Source organism: Pseudonaja textilis, chromosome 7 (assembly GCF_049901715.1).
Source record: "Pseudonaja textilis isolate UNSWEBS1 chromosome 7, rPseTex1.2, whole genome shotgun sequence".
In the NCBI taxonomy this organism is placed as follows: Eukaryota; Metazoa; Chordata; class Lepidosauria; order Squamata; family Elapidae; genus Pseudonaja; species Pseudonaja textilis.
The window spans coordinates 9,225,887-9,253,200 of NC_141996.1; the positions used below are offsets into that span (position 1 = coordinate 9,225,887).

The 27,314-nt window shown below is 40.7% G+C and overlaps 1 protein-coding gene across 1 annotated transcript in view; it reads right to left on the reverse strand.

The window, feature by feature from the left end:
• GRM5 (glutamate metabotropic receptor 5) overlaps positions 1-14,374 on the reverse strand; it is a 200,905-nt gene extending 186,531 nt beyond the window's left edge. The window contains exon 1 of the mRNA XM_026706939.2: positions 13,497-14,374. Within this exon, the coding sequence (XP_026562724.2) occupies positions 13,497-14,169 (673 nt within the window). The 5' untranslated portion in view covers positions 14,170-14,374. The remainder of the gene's footprint in view (positions 1-13,496) is intronic.
• Positions 14,375-27,314: the final 12,940 nt, after the last annotated feature.

The window sequence follows — 27,314 nt, forward strand, 5'->3', positions numbered from 1 at the left end:
TTGCATTAGTGGAGGGCACTCACATGCGAAGCTTCATTTGCACAAATGGAGTTTCACGTGCGAGCGCACGCACCCTCTGCTCATTACAAGGGGAACTTTGCGTACAAGCATCCTCCACTCGTGCGAGGAGAGCTTCACACATCCATGCTTGCCCATCCCTCGGCCCAGTTTTGAGCAGGATGCAGCCTGGTAGTAGGCCACAGGTGGCCCAGGAGTTGGGACCCCTGCTGTAGAAGATCAGAGCAGAAACTGTCTTCTAATGATTGTCAATTTCTCTAGCTAGGGTTATACCAGCGGCAGAAAACTGTATATTTTGGATGACAACTCCCAACACACCGATTATGGGTCATGCACACATTACTTGGTCAGCCACAGGTCACCATCACAGGGATTCTCTAGGATTTCGAGAGAGGAATCTTTTTCAGCCATAGCCTTGCTGAAAATCAAGACTGAACTGCCTGCACAACATCTGTTTTTTTCCCCCTCTATTATGACTTTCTGCTGGTAAGTGGTCAAGGTTAATTGACTTCCCTACCTGAAAATTTCCTTCCAAGACTTCATCCATAAATAATGCTGAGAAACATTTTCCAGATATTACTACAATGGGAAAGTGTTTCCTATTCAGCTGTGGCATTTAACTTTCACTGTAGTAAACAAGATTTGGCAGTAAGTGAAAACTGATTAAGTATCATCAGCCAACATTTGGCAGTACCTGAGTAATATCAATCAATATTGGACATTTTTAACTAGCATATGTGTGGATGTGTGAGCGCATGCACTTTTTACAAAATAAATTTTTGGCCATAGTTGACAGTTGAAAGACACTAAATGTCAAGTTTTGACAACATCAATCAATGGCTTGAAGCAGAATTTTGATTTTGGAATGGAGGCATTAATTTATGGCACTAATTAATATTTAGTTCTGTCCCAGGTTTTCACTTTAGGATTACAGTAGCAATTATAAGCAGCACAGTGGCTTAGAGGTGAAGATGTTCACCTCCCACTTAGAAAGTTGAGAGTTCAATATAGGCGGCAACCAGAGATGGTATTCTGCCGGTTCTGACCAGTTCTGGAGAACCAGTAGTGGATATTTTGAGTAGTTTGGAGAACCGGCAAATCCCACCTCTGACTGGTGCCACTCCCATCTATTCTCTGCCTCCCATTGAGTCCCAGCTGATCGGCTGGGTCTCCTTTGGTTGCCCTGCACAGGAGAATGGAGCTGGAAAGCAGGTTAGTGGGGTGGGGAGGGAATGGAGATTTTACAGTATCCTTCCCATGCCACACCCACCAAGCCACACCCACCAAGTCACACTCACAGAACCTGTAGAAAAAAAATTGAATCCCTCCACTAACAGCAACAGATGTTTTTCTATCAGGATGCAAAAAGAAAATATCTGCTGTGAACTCTACACAGGTGTCAGGAAGGGTATCCAGTCAGTAAATGCTCAGCTCCACTGAGTCGCCCTGACTCCACCCCAAAGCAAGGGATTACAGCAGGGGTGGGATTCAATTTTTTAAACAATCGGTTCTGTGGGCGTGGCTTAGTTGGTGGGCATGGCTTGGTGGTCAAAATGACTGGGTGGACGTGGCTTGGTGGTCATGTTATTAGCTGGGTGTGGCCAACTCAATATTACTCACATCGAGGCATGCATCTCCTCGTCTGGCCTCTCATGACTGGGGATGCTGCAACAGTCATAAGTGTGAAAAACGGTCATAAGTCACTTTTTTCAGTGCCATTGTAACTTTGAATGGTCACTCCACACAAGCAAAGTACTAGCAAAGGAGAGGAAAAAAACTCCAGAGAGGTTCCAGAGACAGGAAGTCTAGTCCTGCCAAGAATGTAATAAGGGTTAATGGAGAGGCAGTTTCTGTAAGAAACACCAGAATGTTTACTTCCTGCCAGGATTAGGCCAATAATTTCTTCTAACAACCGGTTCTCCGAACTGCTTAGAATGTTAACAACCGGTTCTAGTGAATAGGTGCGAACTGGTAGAATCCCACCCCTGGATTATAGGGTTGTAAAAAGAAAACAAAATTGTAATAACAATTATAGAGGGACTATATCAATAGCAATATTTGCATTTTGACCATTTTTCATAACATTTCTAGTTGGGAGGGATGGTTACCAAGGGAAATAGTTTCACGATTTACATGCAGGTAATGTTTTTTTTCCTCCAGTGTGTTTTTTTATTATAAAAGTTATTATTTTTAAGACAAACATATAGAAACAAAACATAAAAACATAAAAACATCTTCCATTTTGTATACATACAGTATGTCAGCCGGTTACAAATCTTTTGTGCTATCCTTTCGTAGTCATTACTCACAGTTTATATACATTTTCACATTGTCAAACTAACATATGCTTACATATTTATCAGTTATTAATCATCCATGATTAAACTATTTATTCCATCATTTTATATGAGATATTCCAAATTTTATTTTGAAATTTATATTGTACTTTCATCCAATGGTTATATATGTCTGTATTATATTTTATATCCATCTATTGAACTTCTATTAAAAAATTATCTATTCTACTATATTACCATATCTTCCAGTATGTTTTTGTCCTGATTGGATCACAGTCTGAGACAAACTACAGATTGTCCTCAACTTACTACCACAACTGAGCCCGAAATTTCTGTTGCTAAGCAAGACAGTTGTTAAAGGAGCTTTGCTCCATTTTACAACTTTTCCTGCCACAGTCAAGTGAGACACTGCAGTTGCTTAAGCAAGTAACAAGGTTGTTATGTGAACCTGTTTTCCCCACTGCCTTTGCTTGTCAGAAGGTCACAAAAAGAGATCACATGACCCCGGACACTGAAACTGTCACAAATACATGCCAGTTGCCAAGCATCTGGATTTAGAACATGTGACCATGTTGATGGTGCAATGGTCATAAGTGTGAGAAACAGTCATAAATCACTTTTTTCAGCTGCTTTTGTAACTTTGAATGGGTCACTAAATGAATATTTATAAGTCAGGGACTACCTGTATATGGCAGATACCATAACCCTTTAAGGGGAGAACATATTAAAAAGAGCAGCGAATAATTCAGAACTGAAGTCATGACCAAAGATTACTCTCACAAAAATTGGAATATATATAATAGGTGGTCAAAAGAATCTTGCGTTTAGTCAATCAGAGGTCAAAAAAGTCAAAAAGACATCTATTATAAGTACCATCTCTTTCTCACTTCTCTTTGGAACAATATTCTAATATAAGTTTGAGCATCAGGTTGCTCTAATGGTTAAGGCACCAGGCTAAAATCTGGCATATGGTGAGTTCTAGACCTTCCTTAGACATGAAAGCTGGCTGAGTGATTTTGGCCAATCACCAAGAGACTGTGAGTTCTAGACCCGCCTTAGGCATGAAAAACAACTTTGAGCCAATCATCAGGAGATTGTGAGTTCTAATCCTGCCTTAGCCATGAAAGCCAGCTGGGTGACCCTGGGCCAATCACTCGGTCTCAATCCAACCCATTTCACAGGATTGTGAAAATAGGAGGAGGATACATTCACTAACTTGAATAAAAATAATAAAGATGGGAAATAATTGAATGAATGAATAAATTAAACAAGTGAAATTAATGGGGAAACCATTTAAAGATGTCAATGTTATGCTGAGTGATGCACCAAAATTTTGCTTTTGAGAAACTGGGTTATATCAGGCAGGAAATAGTGCTAAAAGTATTGTTTTGAAAAACTGGAAAAGTAATCATGGATGCAGGAAATTGATTGGTTGATTGATTGATTGATTTCCCATCTTTATTGTTTTCATAAATAACACAAGGTGACAAACATACCTAATATGTATAATCGATCTATATCTGAAAAGGCATTTTTTGAACTAGTAAAAAATGGTGCTATATGTTTTCTTTTAACACAGATTTTACCCTGTTTCATAACAATAGAGTATTCACCATTATTTTTCCTCATTAAATTTGAAATGTTAATATAGTGTATCATATATGATAATAGGCAACACATTAAGGTAGCTAAAATTCTATTTGTTTATTATTTATTTATAGTTCATAATTATTAGTTACAAATATTATTGATAACATTTAATGTATTCGTTGTTTATTTTTCTCTCCATTTTTATGTATGTATTTTTTGTTTATTTTCTCTCCATTTTTATGTATTTCTCTTTAAAAAAATTGAGGTGAAATTACATAATAAAGATAAAAATTTCTTCACCAAATGAGAATACGTTGTGGTTTTCGTTCTTCCCCTCACTTTCTGTCTCACTGATATATAAGTTTGCCTTAATAGCACTTTTAAAAGATGAATTACCAAGTGTCCAATCTTAATACAATAGTTTTTGTCATCTTAGCTGATGTTGCGGTGTTTTGGAAAAACAGCATTGGTCACCCCTCCTCTGTTCACTTTCTCCACGACTGATGCCGGGTCCAATTTTGGAATTAGCCTTGTCCAAATTCTACCAGCAATTCTGACTGAATGTTAATCCTTTCACTGAAGGAAGAAAGTCTCCTCCAGAGAAACAAACCTGATTAAAAAAAACAAAACACCATTGCAAAGCAAATACAGGATTTAATCATCTGCAGAAGATTGACCACCAAATAAATAGCCTAATCATAACATTAAAGCAAGTTACTATTTCATAGAGGAACAAAATTGTCACAGGGGTCTTATTATGTCTCATCTATCAAGGTCATAAGTCTTCCTCAAACAAGCTATTTTAAATCTCTAGGAGGCCTGAGATTATATATTCCAAGGGAAGAGAACATTTGTAGCTCAGGGTTGAACTGTGAGGTTCTTGTTGTTCTCTGAACTTGGTTGTTTTCTTGCAGATGTTTCATTACTTCACTAGGTAACATCATCATACACTGATGATGTTACCTAGTCGGGTAATGAAACGTCTGCAAGAAAACAACTAAGCTCAGAGAGCATGTAGGATCCCACAGTTGTATATTTATTTGAGCAGCAAGCTCATTTTCTTCTTGCTGAATTTTATATCAAAATTCATATTGTTCTGCTCTGTTTGTTACCTATTAAAGTCATAAAACCAGAGAATGTATGAATTGGAAGTGACTTGGTTGGTCATCTAAGCTAGCCTCTGATCAGTGCAGGAGCCATCCTCAACTGGTGTTGCCACTTGTGAACCTTCAGGGAAGTAGAATCCATCATTGTTCTGAGCATCCAGTATACGACTTCACAACTCTTACTATCCTCAAATTCCTCCTAATGCACAATTGTGGGGAAAATGTGAAATCCTGAAATAACTCAGTGGATTATTTTAGCTGGCTTGAGTGAAAAATATTCTGTCTGGTCATTTTAAATACTGAAATATACTTCAGAGCAGCTCTCCTCCATGGGGGGTAGCAAGGAGGGTGTTTCTAGAGAGAGTAACCTCATTTTTTAAAGATCCTGAAAACATACAGAGTGCAGAAAAGAGCAACCAAGATGATTAGGGAGCTGAAGGCTAAACTTGTGAAGAACGGTTGAGTTTGTGTAATGAAAGGAAGGAGTAGGGCAGACATGATAGCAGTGTTTCGATATTTGACGGGCTGCCATAAAGAAGAGGCAGTCGAGCTATTCTCCAAAGCACCGGAATGCAGGACAGGAAGACAGGATGGAAGGAGAGAAGCAACCTAGAACTAAGGAAAAATTTCCTGACAGTAAGAACAATTAACCACAATTGTTCCCACAAATGTACTGAGGGACTACATTACAGCCAATATTAGAAATTAATTCAGAGACTTTATGTTCCACATATTTTCTCACCTCCCTAAAAGTCATTCTCATTGATTTTATCTCCAGGTCTGGTAATAAAATTCCAATTACACAGGGATGAGAAGGCATAGTTGTTTGATTCCTTCCTTAATCTCTTATGACCCAGCTTTACTGGATGTCCTTTGATCAGAGTCTTACATGGAGAGAAGGTGAAAAAAAATGTGTTTCTGTTCACACCGTGCATAATTTTATACGCTTCTGTCACAAGCAATCCCAATTAACCTTTCCAATACATTTTTGGGGAGTCAACCCTCCTCTCTGACACTCTCCCAAAAGCTGAACTTTGCAATGGTCAACAAACAGATTATGAAGGACATTTTCAACACAAGAAATGCCAAAGCACAAATTTATCACCTGCGCAATTTCCTACCTGAACCGAGAATAACAAGGACAGCAGAAATATAATTGTATTGGTGCTTTACCAAATAGATATTCCAAACAAGTTCTCCCCTGAGGGTCACACAGGATGGACTTTGTTATACCTAAAACATGGTTTTTGTAGTACCGTTGCTCTGGCTAACTAACATGGGTTTTTCGACTGTATTGCTAATAATTTGCCATAAGCCTTATCCTTCAAGGAAAAGTCTCTCTTTCAGAAACCAGGACTGTGCAGGAGAGCATGAGACATATTGTAGAGAGCAGCTTCGTTTCTAGCTGTTCTCAAGCCTCCATGAACAAAGCTAAATATTTAGCACAAATTTATCCCAAAGCAAACCTTAGGAAATGTGCAAAATGTATCTTTGTTGTTGTTGTTAGTTGCAAAGTCGTGTCCAACGCATTGCAACCCCATGGACAATGTTTTTCCAGGCCTCTTTTTTTCCTCTACCATCTTCTAGAGTCCATTTAAGCTCACACCGACTGCTTCAGTGACTCCATCCAGCTTCCTCATTCTCTGCCATTCCCTTCTTCTATTGCCCTCAATTGTCCCCAGCATGAGGCTCTTCTCCAGGGAGTCCTTCCTTCTCATTAGGTGGCCAAAGTCTTTGAGTTTCAACTTCAGGATCTGGCCTTCTAAAGAGCAGTCAGGGTGGATCTCCTCTAGGACTGACCAGTTTGATCGCCTTGCAGTCCAAGGGACTAGCTGGAGTCTTCTCCAGCACCAGAGTTCAAAGGCCTCCGTTCTTTGGCGCTTATACCCATTTTTATTTTTATTTTCCTTTGCAAATGTTTCTTTTACATTTGTAGAATCCAATCTGGGTCGGTCACTGAGATGAGAGGTTTTGTCTTCTGAGCTTTTGGACTTCTTCAGGGAATTTCTCTCTAGCAAAGTGTGTGCTTTGGGCTGTTCTGTGTGTGGTATTTATATGGTGCCTATTGTATGTGACTTTTTAGGTGTTGATTGGGATGTTGATAGCTGGTTATTAAGTCGTTGGCTGTCCTTTGTGCTGCTCAGCCCTCATCTTCTAAGTACTTGATAAACTGGAGGTAAATCAGCACTCCTGTTGATTGACGAGGGGCCTGTTTCCCAGGCTTCAATCACTTGCCTGGCTGTTTTTGTGCCTGCTCATCCAACAATCTTAGTAGCTACAAAATTAAATCTATGTCCTTGTTCATTGCAGTGTGTGAGGCTACTAATGAGTTTGAGCCTCCTCGTCTGACCACTTGCCATCTGGGGCTTAGCTTCCTCCTCGCCTGTCTTACATAGTTACAGAGACATTCCATGCAGGGAATCTGGGAGATTACATTGGAAGTATCTACCATCTTCACTTGATAACTGGCTCATATTTATGACAGTGGTGGTTTCCTGGTGTCATGGGATCACCTTTTGTGACTTTTTATTACAATGGGGAAGTGTGATGACCTGGGGCATGGCAAAAAAGCAATAAAGTCACAAAAAGTAGGTAAAGTCCCTTTAATACCTCCAACTTGGCCGCCAATGTCCAGTTATCTTTGGCTGGAGAAAAAAAATTCTCCCAAGAACAGTCTTTAAAGGGAAGAAATTCAGTCCAAACCCAGAGTACATAAAAATTAGAAATAAAAACCAACACAAACCACATTGCAGCAATTAATGGGACAGGGCAGGATAAGGAATTGCAGAATTCAAAAGATAACAAAACAAAACAAAAGTTGGGAGGACGCCAGAACCCAGATAAGCACAAATGCTCTTTTTAAACACTGTGTTCCCAGCTGCAGCTAATGCAGGAAATCAGGGCCCTTTTCTCCCCCATAACCCACGGAACTCACGTTGCTCCCTTCTCCGTTCCTCCCTGCATGCCCTAGGATGAAGAGGGGGTGGGCCTGGGTCTTCCTCTGAATGCCCAACTGGACTGTGGACTGTGCCCTTCCCCAGTTTCTTCCACAGCCCACGGAGCCACACTCCCACTCCCTGTCAGCTGCTCGCCCTCCCCCTCAGAATCAGATTCCAACAGGGCCAGGACAGGAAGCCTGATTCACTTTACACCTATGTTACTAAGTTAACAACTGCAGCGGTTCACTTAACAACTGTGGCAAAAACAGCTGCAACATGGGGCAAATCTCACTTAACAGCTGTCTCGCTTAGCAACTGAAATGTTGGGCTGCATTGTAGTCGTAAGTCAAAAACTACCTAAAGATTAATTTGTCTGTTTCATTTGGAAGTATATGCCCAAAAGGTTTGATCTCAAATCTTGGTCAGTTGGAGAAAAGCATGCATTTAATAACACTGGGATTTCCATTTAAAGTTTGTAGTTAGCCCCCCGCAAAAAAATCTTCTCTGGGAAGTTTGCTGTTCATTAGAAAGTCCATTATAAATTTAATTTCCTTTGATGAGAGGGGAAGCTATTGAAGCATGGATCCTAGGCTCACGGCGTGAGCAGATGAAACATTTTACTGCTAGAAAGCTGTTAGTGGGTGAAACTCTAATTTGTTTTACTGCTGTTTATTTCTCGATATTTTTTTTATCTTTCCATCTTCATTTGTTTTACTGAATTTTACACAAATGAACTGGTTATTAGCTATCTCAGCAGCTTCATGGAGAAATGTGAAGTAAACTTCTTAGAATGAAAATGAAAAAAATTATTTTAACAAGAAAGAAGCCTTTAAAGGCTTTGTTCCAAACAAAGTTGTTGGTTTTTTTTAAACTGGCTCCCTGTGAAATCACAGGCACTTTATTAGCACAACTAATTTATTTGGATTGCGCCCAACAAGTAAAGACTATTTCTCTGTATTCACCAAACGGTTCATTTAGTTAGTCCGCACCGAGTGCCATGTAACCATAAAATCTTCTTGACTTGATGGACTTTTTTAGATACATCTGTGAAATATAGGAGGAAGAAAAGGGGAACAAATATTCTAACATTAGCAGTAAAATTCTAGCATGCACTGTCAGTAGCTTCCCACAGATGTTATAGCAGATATAGTCTTCTATATGACCAGGCTGGCCTGAGGGAAGGGTCAAAAGTATCATAAGTCATGAGTCCGTGCACAACCACAAGAGATCTAAATCCAGCTCACTTTGAATGCCCTTCTTATCTCCCACTCATTTCTCCTGACCGTTAATTGGTCAGATTCTTGTAGCAAGCAATAAATCTTTATACTCATTTGAACTGCCTGAATCTCTTGATTTCCCTGTGCTTGACAGTGAATGTTCTTCCACGTGAAATAACCACCTCTCTCATAGAAGAGAATCTTTGTAGATCAAGGTTGAATTGTGGGGTTCCTGATGATCTCTGTGCTTGGTTGTTTTCTTCCAGACATTTCATTACCTGACTAGGTAACATCATCAGTGCTGGAAGGGATTTGCTGTCTGTTTATATATAAGTGGCTTGCTCTATCAATGTTGATGGGAGGTTGGTTCAATGATTAGGCTGCTGTTTATAGTTAGCCTGTTTGTCTGCTAGTTCCTTGATTCAATACAATACTGTATTCTAATCAATGTGCCACCATGGATCAGCATTGCAACTTCAGAAGAACCACCAAAGAGTGGATTGGAAGAGAAAACTCAACCATTTTTGACTCAAAGACCCTGTTTAAGATAGTATTCTTCAAACATCATAAGGCATGACTGAACAAGTTCTCCATGGAATGCCCAAAGCTGTTTCTATTCCATCACATCACAAGAAGCTGGAGGTCTTATTCCTTATATCTTGCAGATGTGATCTGACAACTGGCACCACTAGGTAATCTTTTATTTTGAATAGGATTGAGATGCTTATCCACCCAAAGAATCCAGTGTCCCCAATTACCAAGCACTGGCCTTGCTGTGTCACCCTAATTTTCATGTACCTTTATCTTTTATATTGTTCATAGCTGCCACTGTTGTGATGAATAGTCTGGCGGTGGGCCTGTTTCATTAAGCTAATTAGCCAGGCATTTTCATAATGTCAACTAAAGGACTTTGGGGTTAAGCGCTTTGTTTAAGTGGTTAATGACATGGAAAAACCTTCTTCCCATTAGAATCAAGTTCAACTCATGATGTGTTGGCTAAGGAGATTGACGTCAATGACTCTTACTTTATTGTAACATCTCCTGTTCTCCGGGTCAAGAATGGCAAATCTCTCCGGATCATGTGTATGCAAATAAAAACCTACCACCCAACTGGACTTCCTTGCTTTTCCCCTTGAAGACATTTCACTTCCCATCCAAGCAGCTTCTTGGATGAGAAGCAAAATGTCTTCAAGCAAAAACGAAGACAATCCATTTGCCTTTTGAAAAAAAAAACCACTTTGGGGACAACCATGACCCGGATGGTTGAGAATCTCCATAGATATCAGCCTGATCACTGATCCCTAGTAAATCTCACTCCAAATTTCTCTAGAATTTGAAAATTGTTCCTTGACTCCTATTCTCCAATTCCTGTTCTTTACTCAATTAACAATCCATGAGATCAACTCTTTTCTAATCACAAGCAACTGAATAAGCTTGATGTGAGCTAGCAACAGTGGTTAAAGAGTTGCAGTTGAGAAACCCGGTTCTAGTTCATGGCAGCTTGTGATGCTTGGCCTAGACCTTCCTTCTCTCAGCCCCATCTGATCCCACAATAAACCGCAAAAAGATATTCATGGAAGCGTCTTTCAGTTCCTAAAAGAAAGGGCAGGGTATGACACAAAAAATTAAGTTGTTTAATGAGTCCTATATAAAATTAAGAGGGTTCACATTGGTCCAAATTTCTTGCACTTTTGTTTGTTTGATTTGTATCCCACCTTTCATTCAGGACCTGAAGGAGTAGTACACAGTACTCGCAATAGAAGAAAATATATATAGTTCAGGTTTGGACTGTGGGGTCTCTGAGCTTGATGAATTTCTTGCAGGCAGTTCATTACCAAACTAGATAACATTATCAGTGCTACAAAGGACTGGAGTGTCTGAAATGGAGGAGGACTGTGGTGTCCTTAGTGCTTTCTAAACCTGCTTGTTTTCTGGCAGACGTTTCATTACCCAACTATATAACACCATTATGCCTAGTACTGTGTATAATGCAAAGCATTGTGGATAACCCTTCATCCTATTTTCTTGCATTATGATATACGAATATCATATATTAAAGCTTCTGCAGTCCACGGTGTACTCTTGCCCAGAAAAATTCACCTCTGCCTGGAATGAGGGTGCCAGACAGCCACCTGTTAAAGGACAAATTATTCAAATTATGAATTGAAAAGAAGAGTTGAATTAATCCTATTCTTTATAAAGTGCTATGCACTATGGTTCTTGACTGCACCAAGGATCTCAAAAATGTTTGAATCTGAAGATTGGGAATAGAGAACCAACTGAAAACAAGGAATGTGTATTTAGTTGCATTAGTTCATTCATTTATTTATAACCCACTTTATCATTTTCACAAATAACTCAAGGTGGCAAACGTATCCAATACACCTCCTATTTTCCACACAACAACGAACTTTTGAAGTGGGTTGGGATGAGAGAAAGTGGCTGGCCCAAAGTCACCCAACTGGCTTTCACGGTGGAACTAGAACTCACGACCCCTTGCTTTCTAGCCTGGTGCCTTAACACTAGATCAAGCTAGCTATGAAGCATCAATAGGGATCCTCATGAAACCTAAAACATATTGAAGTAACCTCTGTAAAACAAAATCAATAAAAAAATCCTTGTGGAATTGTGTTACACTGTTTTGAGTATATAAAATAAATTGGAGCACATGGGGTCATACACATGTTTAAATCTGCAGATGGAGCAAGTCGTTGCCTAAAACTACATCCAGAAATGAAAAGACTTACCTTTAGTTTATTGTGAAATCCACACAATATAACACATCATTAATCTTTTAATTATTACGAGGTATGCAAACATATCATGGTAATAAACACAACACACTGCTTAAACGATGAATTAATAACGGCTGCATTCCCAACCGCACTTGCAAGACTATATACAGCAAATCCTCGACTTACGATCGCCATTGAGCCCAACATTTCCGTTGCTAGCGAGACACTTGTTAAGTAACGATTCCTCCATTTTACAAGCTTTCTTGCCACATTTGTTAAGTGAATCACCACAGTTATTCGGTTGTTAAGTGAATCTGGCTTCCCATTGCCTTTGCTTGTCAGAAGGTCGCAAAAAGAGATCGCATGACCCCGGGACACTACAACCGTCATAAGTATGAGTCAGTTGCCTGAATTTTGATCACGTGACCCTGGGGATGTTGCAAGTGTGGAAAAACGGTCATATGTCCCTTTTTTCAGTGCCATTCTAATTTTGAACGGTCACTAAACCAACAGCCGTAAGTCAAGCACTGTCTATATTCTGTTACACTCAACAGGGCCCACTACCAAGGAAGAATGCATAAAATTGGGTTGCTAATGGATATTAGCTAGTCAAACCAAATCAAATCCTAGTCCCCTTTTTTGAGTTCCATATCAATGTAAACCCACATTTTATATATACTATATATCTACATACTTCCCTGACAGCTTCTCACAAGTTGATGGAGAGGCCAAAACCCGCTGTGTTTGCTCAATGCTCCTTGCCATCTTCTTCCCCCTTCTCTCCAGGAGCCCCCGTGCAGCCGGTTTTGGACCCCAGGGCCCATGAGGAGGCTCGGGGAGGGTGAAAAATGGGCCTTCCAAAGCTCCAGAAGGCCAGAAACGGGTCCATTTCTGCCCTCCGGAGGGCCTCCGGAGCCTGGGGAGGCAGTTCTCGCCCTCCCTGAGGCTCGAGGGAAATCTCCGGAGCCAGGAGAGGGTGAAAAAATGAGCCCCTGGAAGTTGTGGAAGGCCAGAAATGGGACCATTTCTGCCCTCCAGAGGTCCTCTGGAGCCCCGGGAGACCATTTTCGCCCTCCCAGAGACTCTGAAGCCCAGGGAGGGTGAAAATGCCGCCCTTCACCATGTGCAGAAGGCCGACTAGGCCACACCCACCATGCCACAACCACCCAGCAATCGGGCAAAGAACCCATTGCTAAATTTTTTGAAGCCCACCCCTGCCTGGGAGGGGAAAAAGGGAGAGACAGAGGAGGAACAAAGTCAATGGGGAAGCCAGCAGGAAGTTGCTCCTGCTTCCAATACTATTTTGCCTGCCTGGGGTAATCCTCCTTCTGTGTTTAAGTAAAGAAGCAATGACCCAATGGTTCACAAAGTTGTCTAGTGAAATAATAATAAATAGGATCATTATGACATTCATGAAATGTAGGCAAAATGCAGCAGTTGGTTGACCCTAAATATTAAACAGTAAATCAAGAATATTGTGCATGGGTGTCTCTGCTATTTAAGCACAGACAGAGAGAGCATGTAAGGAAACCTTGTGTATAAAACAACAACAACTACAACAACAACAACAACAACAACAAAAGAACCTTCTTACCTTCTGTATGTACTGCAGAGACATAGGTCCAGTTGTACCTCTTGACAATGTCCACCATAGCACGGGCCTGTTGTGCATCTGAAGGTACCACTCGCATGAAATACTTGAACAAAGTCTTGTCACTTAAGTCCATGCTTGTGGCAGAGTAGGCAATCTGAGGTATGTTGAAAAGCTGCAGCAGATTTTGGACCTGGATTGCCACGGAACTGGACCCGGGACCTATCACACCCACAATGGGCTTCTTAGCGTGATACATAGACGTAGAGCCATCGACACACTTCATCAGTCCTTCCTCTTCTTCTGCCGAGATGAGAGAATCGCGGATGAATTCAATGCTCTGCTCAAGAGCCACAGCTGAATGCCAGCACGAGTCCCGTATTTCACAACCCAAGGTTATGTTGGGTAACAGAGTTTGGTTCTGGTTGATACGATCGAGGGTATGAAGCATTGCTTCCACTCTCTGGATTCCATATTGTTCTCTCACCTCTCCACATTTTCTCTCGTGGACCTTGTCAACAGTCGGCTGATGATGGACGGAGAAGAGAGCCCCAATGATAACATCTCCAGGCATGTAGGCCACCACTCGTCTTTCGTTGGACTGAGCAGAAACCAAAGCACTAAAGTTCCCACAAACATTTTCCTTCAAGAACCAGATAAGAAGCAGAAAGAGCATTTTAGGGAGCTGTTTAAGCCAGAATTGGAAGCATGATGAGATGACAAAGGGTGACCATTTCTTTTCTTTTTTTTTCTATCTTTCTTTTTTAAAAAAGCAATCAGCGAGTCTTTGGAGGAATCGAAGCAATCAAGCTGAGGAACAACTGGGTGTTTCCAAGCATCTTCTAGACTATGCCCAACATCTTCTCATCTGCTCATGTTGCTGCAATGTCTACAAGAAAAAAATTGGTTACAGAATTAGAGCTGTCAATTTGTGCCAATTTTTTGGAGATATTACAATCTTTGGAAAATTAAATTTACACACATAATTATTGGCTCTCAACTCATATAAACCAGGAACATGTATTTTCTTAACAGGGATGTATTATCCACAATCAATGTACTATAATGTGTTGGTACTATTTTTTAATATATTATAAATAGTGATGTCTATTGCTGGTCTAAGACCGTAATAAAGTTATATTCTATTCTATTCTCATCTGCTCAAAAGGTAGGATGCAAGCATAATCTTCAAAATCTTTAGGAAAAAGATGATGGGAAAAGGTTTTTTTTTTAATAAATGAGCACTTATAAACTTGAAACACCTCAACAGTTATTCTAGATAGAGTACCAGCTTGTTTTGATGCTTTCTAGAATATCAAGGCAATAGAATAATACAATAGAATAGAATTCTTTATTGGCCAAGTGTGATGGACACACAGGGAATTTGTCTTTGGTGCAAATGCTCCCAGTGTACATAAAAGAAAAGATACATTAATCAAGAGTCAAGAATCATCAGGTGCAACATTTAATAATAGTAACAGGGTACAATAAGCAACAGCACTTATGCTTATATACTGTTTTGCAGTGCTTTACAGCACTCTCAGGATAATTTACAATGTCAGCGTAATGCCCCCAACAATCTGGGTCCTCATTTTACCAACCTTGGAAGGATGGAAGGCTGAGTCACCCTTGAGTCCCAAAAGGATCAAACACCAGGCTGTGGGCAGAGTTAGACTGCAATGACGCATTCTAACTACTGCACCACCAGGCCTCTTACAAGGCAAGATGCAAACTTCATACATTCAAAATAAAACAAACAAGTTAGCTCCAAACTCATGACTGGTTGATTTTCAGGCCTGGAAATGAACTGAACTCACAGTCCATTTTGCACAAAAATCTGTTCTCGATTCCTTCAAGCCTGACTTATTCTGGCAGCCTTATTTACCGAATTTCATTTATTTCTCAGTTTTTGTAACGCACCACAATCCACAGATTCAGAACAGTGTGTAACTGAGGTCCATCTCTGTTGCAATACCTGCCCTATGGAAAGCTACCTCCTTGAACTGTGTCCTGATACTCTTGACCTCTTGAACCACTTGGGCCATTAATGATTAACAATTTTCCATCATTAATACTTAGGTTTTTTTAAAAAAAATATCTAGATCAGGGGTGTCAAACTCATGTCGTCATGGCAGCATCAAGTGATATATTGTGACATTTTTCCTCTTTGCCAAACTGGGTATGGGCATAGCCAGTGGGTGATGCATTGGGCCCACGAGCCATGAGTTTGACAGCCCTGATCAGTGGTGGGATTCATTTTTTTTTACTACCGGTTCTGTGGGTGTGGCTTGGTGGGCGTGGCAGGGGAAGGATACTGCAAAATCCCCATTCCTTCCCCACTCCACTAACCTGCTTTCCAGCTCTGTTCTCCTGCGCAGGGCAACAAAAGACCCAGCCAATCAGCTGGGACTTGGGAGGCAGAGAAGAGATGGGGGTGGGGCCAGTCAGAGGTGGTATTTGCCAGTTCTCCAAACTACTCAAAATTTCCGCTACCGGTTCTCCAGAACTGGTCAGAATAGGCTGAATGACCACCTCTGGTTGGATATGTTTGCTATCCTCAGTTATTTGTAAAAACATTAAAGGCAGGATACAAACAAACAAAACTCTTATTATGGAACTTCAAGGCTGCACCCACTCCCAAAAAATTCAGGGTGGATATACAATATTTGAACACTGCATCCAGTTTTGGTCACCGCGTCACAAAAAAAGATGTTGATCCTTTGGAAAAAGGGCAAAGAAGACCGACTAAGATGATTAACGGCCTGGAGACAAAAACATACGAGGAACGGTTGAAGGATTCGGGTTCTGCTAGTCTAGAGAAAAGAAAGATGAAGAGTGACATGATAGCAGCATAAGAGACTAGACCAGGGGTGTCAAACGACATTTCTTCAAGGATCAGATCAGCATTGTAGTTCTCCTCCAAGGTCTGGCCATGGGGGGAAGGGTGTGGAGATGCGACAGATTCCTCCTGAAGCACCCTGCTGGCCAAAATGGGGTGCGGGGGGGGGCGCTTGAGGCCCCCACGCCCCATTTTTACCAGAAGAGGACTGCAGGAGATTGTCCAGGTCAAAAGTTGAACGCCATGGGCCGGTCCTTTGCTATTTCCAGGCCAGCCCCGTGGGTCACTTATTGGAAAGGGTCTCCTGTTTGAATAGGGGGTTGGACTAGAAGACCTCCGAGGGCCCTATTCTGATTGACATTTGGGCCAAGGGGCATTCTTTTTTACTTCCTTGTTTTGGCCTCTCTGACAATACACGCCCGCAACAAAGAGACGCGAAAAAAGCCCAGGTATTACTGTTCACGTAGTGCCGTGATTATGGACTTGCAAGGAAAGCGCCAACCGTAAGAGTCTTTGGTGGCTGGTTGAGCTTTGGATGGCTTTGTTGTTAAATTTGAGCTCTGCAACAAAGCTCTGTCATTTGGGTGAGCCAAGCTCCGTTTAATTACAGCACAATCTGCTTTCTTCTATTGCAGCTCTTAACTGCTTATTGTATTCCTCCAAAGGCAACTCAATATCCTTTACAAATGCCAGAGCATTTAAACCACCTTGCTTAAATTAATAGGCTTCGGTAGAATCTTATACCTGAATAGAATTTTCCCTTCCTGTACATTTTTCAAAGGGCAACTTCCTATTCTTCTTGTTATTTTTTTCCCCTGCAACTGAAAATAGTATTACCATCCTTATTTGGGAAAGCAGGTCTGCCTCCAATGGGCTTACCGCTAGTCCTCTACTTACAACAGTTTGTTTAGTGACCATTCAAAGTTACAACAGCACTGAAAAAAGTAACTCATCACCATTATTCACACTTATGACCGTTGCAGCACTCCCTTTGTTATGAGATTTACATTTGGATGCTTGCCAACTGGTTCATACTCATGACAGTTTCAGTCCCCAAGGGTTATTTGAGTCCTTTTTGCAACCTTCTGGCAAGCAAAAGTCAAACCAGATTCACTTAACAACCGTGTCACTAGTTTAACAACTGCAATGATTGGCCTAACAAAAGTGGCAAGAAAAGTCTTAAAATGGGGCAAAACTCACTTAACCGATGTCTCACTTAGCAACGTAAATTTTGGGCTCAATTGTGGTTGTAAGTTGAGGACTACCTGCATTTTAAATCACTATGGATGGTCAGTGGGGCTGATCCCAAGGAGGGAACCATTGTTAATGCATTTGGACCATTTACAAAACACAAGCAAAGCTGAAAGCATTTACTGTTTAATATAAAACTAGAGCGCAAAGTGATAGGAAAGGAGAAACTATTTAAGCTTTGGGAGATTTTAAAAAATAACATAATAAATGTACGAGAAGTAATTAAACTAAAGTTTTGGACCGCAGTTCAAATTATTTGAAATTATTGGACCCAATAGCTCGGTCCTTTTTAATATTCAATATTCCAGTCAATCACCTATCGATACTGGCAGATGTTTTGCAATAGTAGAAATTCATTCACCTCTTTTTCCAGACAGTCACAGTACTATTCTTGTCCAGCCACAGATAGAAAGATGGAAGGGAGGGAGGGAGGAAGGAAGGAAGGAAAAGAAAGGAGTGAGGAGAAAGGAAAGAAGGAAGGAAGGAAGGAAGGAAGGAAGGAAGGAAGGAAGGAAGGAAGGAAGGAAGGAAAAGAAAGGGGGAGGGAGAAAAGAAGGAAAGAAAAAGAAAGGAGTGAGTGAATGAAGAAGAAAGGAAGGAAGGAAAAGAAAGGAATGAGTGAGGAAGGAAGGAAGGAAGGAAGGAAGGAAGGAAGGAAGGAAGGAAGGAAGGAAGGAAGGAAGGAAGGAAGGAAGGAAGGAAAAAGAAAGGAGTGAGTGTGAGTAAGAGAGGGAGGGAGAGAGGAAGGAAGGAAGACCTAGTTGAGCAAACATAGATACAAAGAATCACCTCCTGTATATGTATACAGATAGACCTTGACTTACAACCATTCATTTAGCAACCTTTTGAAGTTACAATGGCACTGAAAATAGTGACATACAACCACTCCTCCAGTGGTGGGATTCAAAAAATTTTTCCTACCAGTTCTGTGGGCATGGCTTGGTGGGCGTGGCAGGGCAAGGATACTGTAAAATCTCCAGTCAGAGGTGGGATTTGCCGGTTCTCCAAACTACTCAAAATTTCTGCTACCGGTTCTCCAGAACTGGTCAGAACCTACTGAATACCATCTCTGCACTCCTCACTCTTACGTCTGTTGCAGCATTCCATTAACATTCAAGCCCTTGGCAACTACCATGAACAACCTTCCCAGGTGGCTTCTGACAAGCCAAGTCAGTGAGGGAAGCCAGACTGGCTTAATAATTGTCCAATTCACCTAACTGCCTTGATTCGCATAACAACCTGACAACTCACTTGACAATCGCCTTGCTCAGCAACAGAAATTCTGGTCTGAATTGTGATTGTAAGTCAAAGATATCCTGTAGTTTTGTACCACTTACGTTGTGTTCACAGAAAAGGGTCACAATAAGTGTTAGTTTAAATTGGTCTGGAAAACTGAGCCGAGCTAGGTGTAGTTAATGTTTTCAGGTTACACACTCTCAAGGACGACCAAACTGTAAGCTAGACTAGAAATGAAAAGAAGGACCAGGAGTGACAGGATAGCAGTCTTCCGATTTCTAAGGGGCTGCCACAAAGAAGAGGGGATCAACCTATTCTCCAAAGCAGTGGCCACCAACCAGTGGGCCAAGGACCACTGGTGGTCTGCGAGAAAATTTTGCTGGTCTGCAGAAAAATACCCCCCCCCAAAGCAATTAATCCAGGCTGTGCAGGAACACATGGCCCACCCACCTGCTGGCCCCACCCCTTTGGCCGAGCGCAAACCTTACCTTGAGTAGAGCAACCAGCAGGGGAGGGAAATCCGCCCCGGGGTGGATTGCTGACATTGGTGAGAAAGTTGGTCCCATATTCCAGAGCTGCAGTAGTCACAAGACTGGACCTTTGGTCATCCCGGAGCAGCTACTCCAGTTCACGGCAGGCCGGTGCACCCAGGTGGAGGAACAGCTGCTCTGGGTTGACCAAAGGGCCAGTCCTGTGACTACTGCAGCTCTGGAAGAAGGACTGACTTTCCCACCAATGTCAGGAAGCCACTGTCAGTCAAAATTCATATCCGTAGTCAGTGGGATTTAAAATTATGAGTTTGGTGGTCCCTGAGGTCCAAAAGGTTGGTGACCCCTGCTCCAAACACCTGAGAGCAGGACAAGAAGCAACTGATGAAAACTAATCAGAGAAACAACCAATCTAGAACTAAGGAGAAATTTCCTGACAGGGATAACAATTAACCAGTGGAACAACTTGACTCGAAACGTTGTAAATGCTCCAACACTGGAAGTTTTTAAGAAGAGATTAGACAACAATTTCTCTGAAGTGGGGTAAGGTCTCCTGCCTGAGCAGGGGGTTGGAATAGAAGACCTCAAAGGTCCCTTCCAACTCTGTTATTCGATTCTGTATATGTCAGAAAGACAAAGGAGCGGAAGCCACCAACACAAACAGCCTCCATTCCCTATCTGAATGTGACCACTATCTCCAGGAATCTGATAGATCTCTCCACAGATTTTTAAACACAGATTACTTGAAACCTAATAGCAGCAACCATGAGGGGGATCTTGGAGTCCTAGTGGACAATCATTTAAATATGAGCCAGTGGTGTGCGGCAGCAGCCAAAAAAGCCAATGCAGTCCAGTAGTGGTATTCAAATTTTTTTACTATCGGTTCTGTGGACGTTGCTTAGTGGGCGTGGGGTGGCTTGGTGGGTATAATGTGGCTTGGTGGGCATGGCTTGGTGTGCATGGCAGTCCCATTCCCTCCCTACCCCACTAACCTGCTTTCCAGCTCTGTTCTCCTGTGCAAAGCAACAAAAGAAGACCCAGCTGGGACTTGGGAGGCAGACAATAGATGGGGGCAGGGCCAGTCAGAGGTGGTATTTGCCGGGTCTCCGAACTATTCAAAATTTCCGCTACCGGTTCTCCAGAACCTGTCAGAACTGGCTGAATTTCACCTCTGATGCAAATCTAGGTTTCATTAACAGAGGGATAGAATCAAGATGTTCTAATACCACTTTATAAAGCCTTAGTAAGACCACATTTAGAATTCTGCATCCGATTTTGGTCACCATATTATTTTTTAAAAAATGTAGAAATGCTGTAAAGAGTTCAGAGAACAAAATTCCTTTTTTTTTGGTGAAGGAATAAATGCCTAAATATCTGGATCTTGGGCTCCAGGAAACCAGAAAGAGAGCAACAGCTTTCATTTAAACTGCAGATGTTGTTGTAAGAGCACCCACTAGTGGTGCCAACATACTAAACTTGTCAGCTTTTCCATTCTGCTTCTTTCAACGGTTCGACTTACGGAGCATTTTATAAAACAAGGGGAGGGGTGATTTTTGCAATATAAAAGAGAGCAGGTAAGAATCTTTTTTGGTCTTATCTTGAATGACAAAGGGTTTTCTGTTTTGTTTTTAGAAAAGGAAGAGATGTTTAGCAATTTTCTCCAAAATGGTGCAGGGGGTATGTATTGGACACTACTGTATCTTCCTGTGGTCTGAATTTAGCTGGAAAATACCCAAGTAGGCTTCTTAAGGAAGCTGACATTCATGGTGGTGTAAATTGCTATGACCAAGTAAACAGCACTGTATTTTGAGAGATTATATTCTATCAAATAGCTCCGTTAAAGCCCCGTGGACAGTTTACGGCATGCCATAAAACCACAGATCGTTATAAAAGCAACAAACACACACACACACAAAATCATTGTACAATATGGATAAATTATGGGATGGTTGACTAGTACTACCCAGTTCCTAAGTTATCTAGGCTTTATGAGAATTGGAATTTGACACAACCATTGATTCTAACCTATTGTGTTTTACAGCCTAATCAAGAAACGCACATTTTTTTTAAAAAAAGATCCACACACACCGACTCATTCTTATGTTCAAGAATGGAGGGGATCGTGGAAAAAGAAATACTCTCAAAATTTGCAGGAAAATGCATTCCACCACGACTAAATCATTCAGCAAAACTGTTTTATTTTGATGCATTTCTATTGCCGGATGCAATACGATTGGCTAATTAACACAGCAGCTTCAACCAGCAGACTCTATTTTGATGAGTTCCTTGTCTGTTTTGTAAAACATACTAAATGTACAGCTCTAACAATTGCCCACCCACAGCCCCCAAAGAGAGAATCCTTAAAAATAAAACATTGCACCATACATTTTGTGTTAGAACAATGCCCAGATGGGTCAAAAATGCCTTTTTGATTGTGACAGAATACGCAGAAATATTTTTTTCCTCTCTGTGCTTCTTGCAAGAGACAGTGGTGTATGGGAGCAGTAGAAAATATTACTATCCCATTTTTAAAAATTCCATGACTGAGGATTGGAAAGGTGTGCAAAAGGAAAGGTATTTTTCTAGACTTGACGGATTGCTATCGTTCTCGCTGTTTTCTGCTGACAATAAACTTTCTGTATTCATTTTATTTTGCATTGCAAATACGGTAGAAAAAAAAATCAAGTCTTGCCCAGCCCTTTAAAAAAGGAAAGTAAAATCCCTTGAAATATAAATCATCAGAACAAGCTAGATGAAGAGAAGAATCTATTTTTATATGAAGCAGAGAGACTTATTTTGGATCAATTCAATTATTTTTAAAGCAAATCCAGAGAAGTAAGCCCATGTGGAAAAATCAAGTGTTCACTTTTCTGAATATCAATTTGTGTAGAAAAGCCAGTTTTCTTTAGAGAAAGATTTTTTTTTTTAAAAAAACTGCATTTTTCCTGGTACAAACCAATCTCTCTTTTTTTAAGTACGTGAATGGTCTTTGGCCCAAGAAAACAACTTGTATTTGATTGGGGTGGTCATTTTAAACCATGAGGGCTTAAATTTTAGTTTCATTTGAATGCCTTATTTCATGGTTTTAATTTTATTTAATCTTGGCTGTTAGCCATCATAGTCATGAGGGCGATTTGAACTTTTTTCTCCTGGTGCTGATCAATTCCCCCCGCCCCTCTCTTTCTGGATTTGTATTTGATATGGTTGATGGATTAATTGGATTAATGATATAGTTCATACACGCCTCTATTAAGATAGAGACATCTGAAAGACCAGCAAATTCATGATGGAAGAAATTACATGTAGATGCCCAAATTACATGCCCAGTGACTCGGAAAATTTTTTTTTTTTAAGAATAAATGACTGGAATCTCATGAAAGCTTTGCATATCTCACAATATTTCCAGATGAGAAGGCTGAAATTTATGACAGCTGGGGGAATACAGCAGTGAACTCTCAAAATCAGTCTCTTTGAACTCAAAGAATTCCCGTTTTCCATGATAGTTCTCAGGACTTTAGGTCCTGCAAGTTGCTTTCTCTCTTAAGAAAACAGTATTGAAAAAGAGAGATGTGATGAATAAGCTTTATACCTGTTTCAGAATCCACCTTAAAGAGATAAATGTTCTGTGGGCCCTTCAGAACATTTGACCATCTGGGGAAAGTTGACAAGATAATTTTTAGCAGAACTCCCAAACTACCTCCCAAAACCAACCCATGCTCTTTAAAATGAAACAATCCCCCAAACTTCTCTCTACTTGTCGATATTTCTGATATAGCCTTATTCATTCCATAGCCACCCCTTCACCTTCCTCCTATTGTTAACTTCAGCTTTTGTTCACGGAAAGTTTGACCTTCATGATGAGCAATCGTTTGTTTCACTGCCACTTAAGTACAGCTTAAGTTTATTTATTTTTTTGTATCAAGCTCATATCTTAGTGATGTGATCAGTGTGCAGGTAGTCCTTAACTTACAACAGTTCATTTAGCGACCGTTCAAAATTACAATGGCACTGAAGAAAGTGATTCGTGACCATTTTTCATACTTCTTACCACTGCAGTCATGTGATTTACCATCAGATGCCTGACAGCTGCTTCATATTTATGACTTTTGCAGTGTCCTGAGGTCATGTGATCCCCTTTTGCGACCTTCTGACAAACAAAGTCCATGGGAAAGCCAGGTTCACTTAACAACGTTGTTACTAATTTAAGAACTGTAGTGATTCACTTAACAAATCTGGCAAGAAAAGAGGTAAAATGGAAGTAAATCACCCAACAACATACATTTTGGGCGCCATTGTGGTCGTACATTGAGGACTACCTATACAACCTCAGGGTAAGGGGCTGTTCCTCAATTTTTTGAGCAGTCACACCCCTTTGTAATGTGCCTCATGTGTAATACAAATACACATATACACACATACATGTATACACAACAACGTTCAGGGAAGGAACACTTCCACTAAGCCATGGATACCATTTCAAATCTGGCCTTCAGTCAGTCAGAACTGGGTTTCATTTTCGACTGGCAAATGCTCTAAAACCCCTTCTGTTACTAAGCTGTGAATAGAACGTGCACTTTAATGGGCTTCAGATTAGATTTTTCAAAGACCAACCAGATAATTGTGCGGAAAAGGAACTGCAGATGAAAACTGCCTCACTGCTGTACTGCCAAACTGAGAAAAGAAAAAGAAAGCAGGAAATAATGTTTGCTGGAGTATCTGTCAGGGATTGTAAACACCCCATAGTAGACTGTTAATACACGTCATTATTTACACCTCTAGTCCACCAATTGTAATGATTTGGGGGCTGTATTACTGCTGCAATTCTAATCTGAATTGCAGGGGGTTGGACTAGATGACCTACAAGGTCCCTTTCAACTCGGGTTATCTGTTATGTGTTATCCCCATTCTCAAATCTGACACTGACATTGAAATATACCAATAAAGGAAAATATGTGTAGCTCAGGGTTGAAATGATGCTCTCCAAGCTTGGTTGTTTTCTTGAAGACATTCCATTACCCAACTAGGTAACGTCATCAATGCTTAGCAGTGTTGATGATGTTACCTTGCTTGGGTAATGGAATGTCTGCATGAAAACAACCAAGTTCTGAGAGCACCAAGGACCCCTCACTGACAAATGTGCTAGCGCAAAACTGCCCCTGGCTTGAGAGAATTATTCTTACTTTCACTGAAGCATTACTGTATTATATGGCTAAATTCCACCAGGATTTCCCAGTCTAATCCAAAATGAAGTCATTGCCTTTTCCTACTTTACAGAGCAATAACATGACTGTAGCAACAAAGCCAATCTTTAGAAAGCATTGCATTGAGTCAGCTCTAGCAGGGATTATGTTGAATGTCCCAAAAGTGCTTTTCTCCCCTGCTGTTTTTTTCTGTTCAGTTCTGAAGTGAAGAAGCTTCTTGGATGAGAAGCAAAATCTTTTCAAGGAAAAAAACAACAACAAGAAAGTCCAGTTGCCTTTTGGAAATAGCATCTTCAGGACAACTATGACCTGGAGGATTGAAAATCTCCATAGTTGAATAATTGGGGTGCCAGACTTAAATTTCAGGACAAAATCAGAAGTAGTTGTATCGGCTGAAATTATCTTTCTTTAAGCTTGCTGAGTTCATCATCAAAGATTATTAATGGCAGCTATAAGATACACATTGATGATCCATGGTTATTCGTTATGAGCCATTTCCCCACCTATCCTAGAAAAGCTGGTGACAAGTGTATTTATTTATTTATTCCAGCTCTAAGGCCACGTGATTATTCCATGAATCTGGGTGGCTTACAAATAAATAAATGAAAACAATACATATAAAGGAGAACATAGCCAACCTTTTAAGTAGTTCCAATATAACCAGTGAAAGAGAGTTTGGGAAGCAGATTCCTTTGGTGGACAGAAGTTGGAACTCTTTTTAAAGGTTATCTGGGTTCCTGCCTCAATCTGTCTCTTCTTAGAAGTAGGGAATCTTATAGAGATATTTATCCCTAAGTCTCCAATATGCTCTTTCCTATAAAACTGATTCAGTAAGATTTGTAGAGATCTTGGAACTGACTGAGCACAAAACCCCAAAAACTTTAACCTTAGACTGTCTACTATTGACCTCACCCCTTTCCTAAGAGGTCTGTAGGGGGCGTGCATAAGTGCACCGACGTGCCCACCGTCCCTGTCCTATTGTTTATTTTATTTTTCTTATATGTATCCATTTCATGTATTCATAACTATGTATATACTTATGCCTATTATCCTGTAAGCAATTGACAAATCAAATAAAAAAAACATAGATCTGAGGCGAAAGCAAGAAGATGCAGCAAGCATTGAGATGTCTGAGTCAACCGAATCAAATGGGAGTTAAAATAGCAAGACGCCCACTGCTCACCCACAAAACCATCCAAATGGTGCTTCATCATTTCTCTCTCTCTCTCTCTCTCTCTCTCTCTCTCTCTCTCTCCCTCCCTCCCTCTCTTTCCCCCTCTCCCTCCCTTCTCCCCTCTCTCTAACACTGTTTCTGGGGTGCTTGAATGCCTTTCCTAATCCCATTCTTTTCTCTCTCAAAAGTATTTCTATCCCTTCAATTAGAGTGTTCATTTATTGTGTTCATGAAACATGCTAAACACTAAATCTGGGTTAACTGAGAGATGGCATTGTGTACCTGACACACAAAGGCCATAAATAAAATGATGGATGGACTACTCCATACAACTTGTTAAGGCAATGGCTGTGTTTCCTACAGCATACTAAATTATAAAGCATCCAATTTCATTTCAGCTTGGCATGATGTTTTGCATTACCCCATCCTATGAACTGATAAGGTTGAGCCAATTATATGAGAGGAAGGAAGGAGAGAAAAAGAGAGGGGGGGAGGGAAAGAGGGAGGGAGGGAAGGAAGGAGGGAGATCCCACTGTAACTGAGGAGACCCAGCAGCAAATGTGGGGAAGTCAAAAAGCCATCTCAACTTATAGATTACCAAGGATGTGATACCACAGTGACAATAGTCTAATAAAGTGGATCAACGTACAGAAAGCAGCTTCTATTAATGCTACGTATAAGCAACCTTTCTAGATTCTCCATCCAATTTGTGGGCAGAGAATGAAGTGATTTATTTGTGGGCAGAGAATGGAGTGATTTATTTGTGGGCAGAGAATGGAGTGATTTATTCAAGCAAAAGAAAACTTCTCTTAACAGTTTTTCAAGGCTAGAGTAACTCTTTATTGGTGAACCAGTGCACCAGTTCTGGGGGGAAAAAAGGCCTTTTGAGAAGGATTCCTTCCTGGACTTTACCCTTGGAAAGCTGGGGAGGCTCTAAATTGCTGGAGAGAGGATGGTACTGTGAAATAGGATATTTTCCCCCGTCCTTAAATAAATGCAGGAAAACAACTCTTTGTCCATGGAATTTATCCAACATTCTGTCTTCTTTTGAAAATATGCTTTCAAAGCTAATTCTCATTCAACATACTGAATAAAACACTGCCAGTAGGGGGAAAGAAATCAGACAAACATCTTCTCAGTCTGTGGCTAGCTTGTATAGAAGAGAATCAGGACAGTTAAGACTAAAAAAAAAAAGTTGTTGCTGAACTGATAATTAGATGACACTGATTACCTGCTTGGTACTCAAAAGCAGACCAAATGTCTTTTTTCCTCTCAAGAATTCCTAATTTGACGATAATTTAAAAAGGGCTCTATGTGTTTTTCCAACATTACACCCAGTGACTCTCCTCTCTCTCTTTATTTGTTTGGATTGAAGTTATATTTTAGTAGGTTACTTCTAGCAAGTAATTTGAGGTAGGTTTGCAACCACTTGGGATAAATACGACAGTGATGTTGACACAGCACCAAAACCCTGCAGTCTAACATGACTGCATACGAAATGTTATGTTAGACAAGGTGATCTGGGCACACTTGAGATTTTGTGGCTGTGTGTAGTTGACAACACCGGAACAGTTAACAGCGTATCTTCACAGTGTTATAGTTGGCTGTCTCCAGTCATGCACAGTGTGAAGA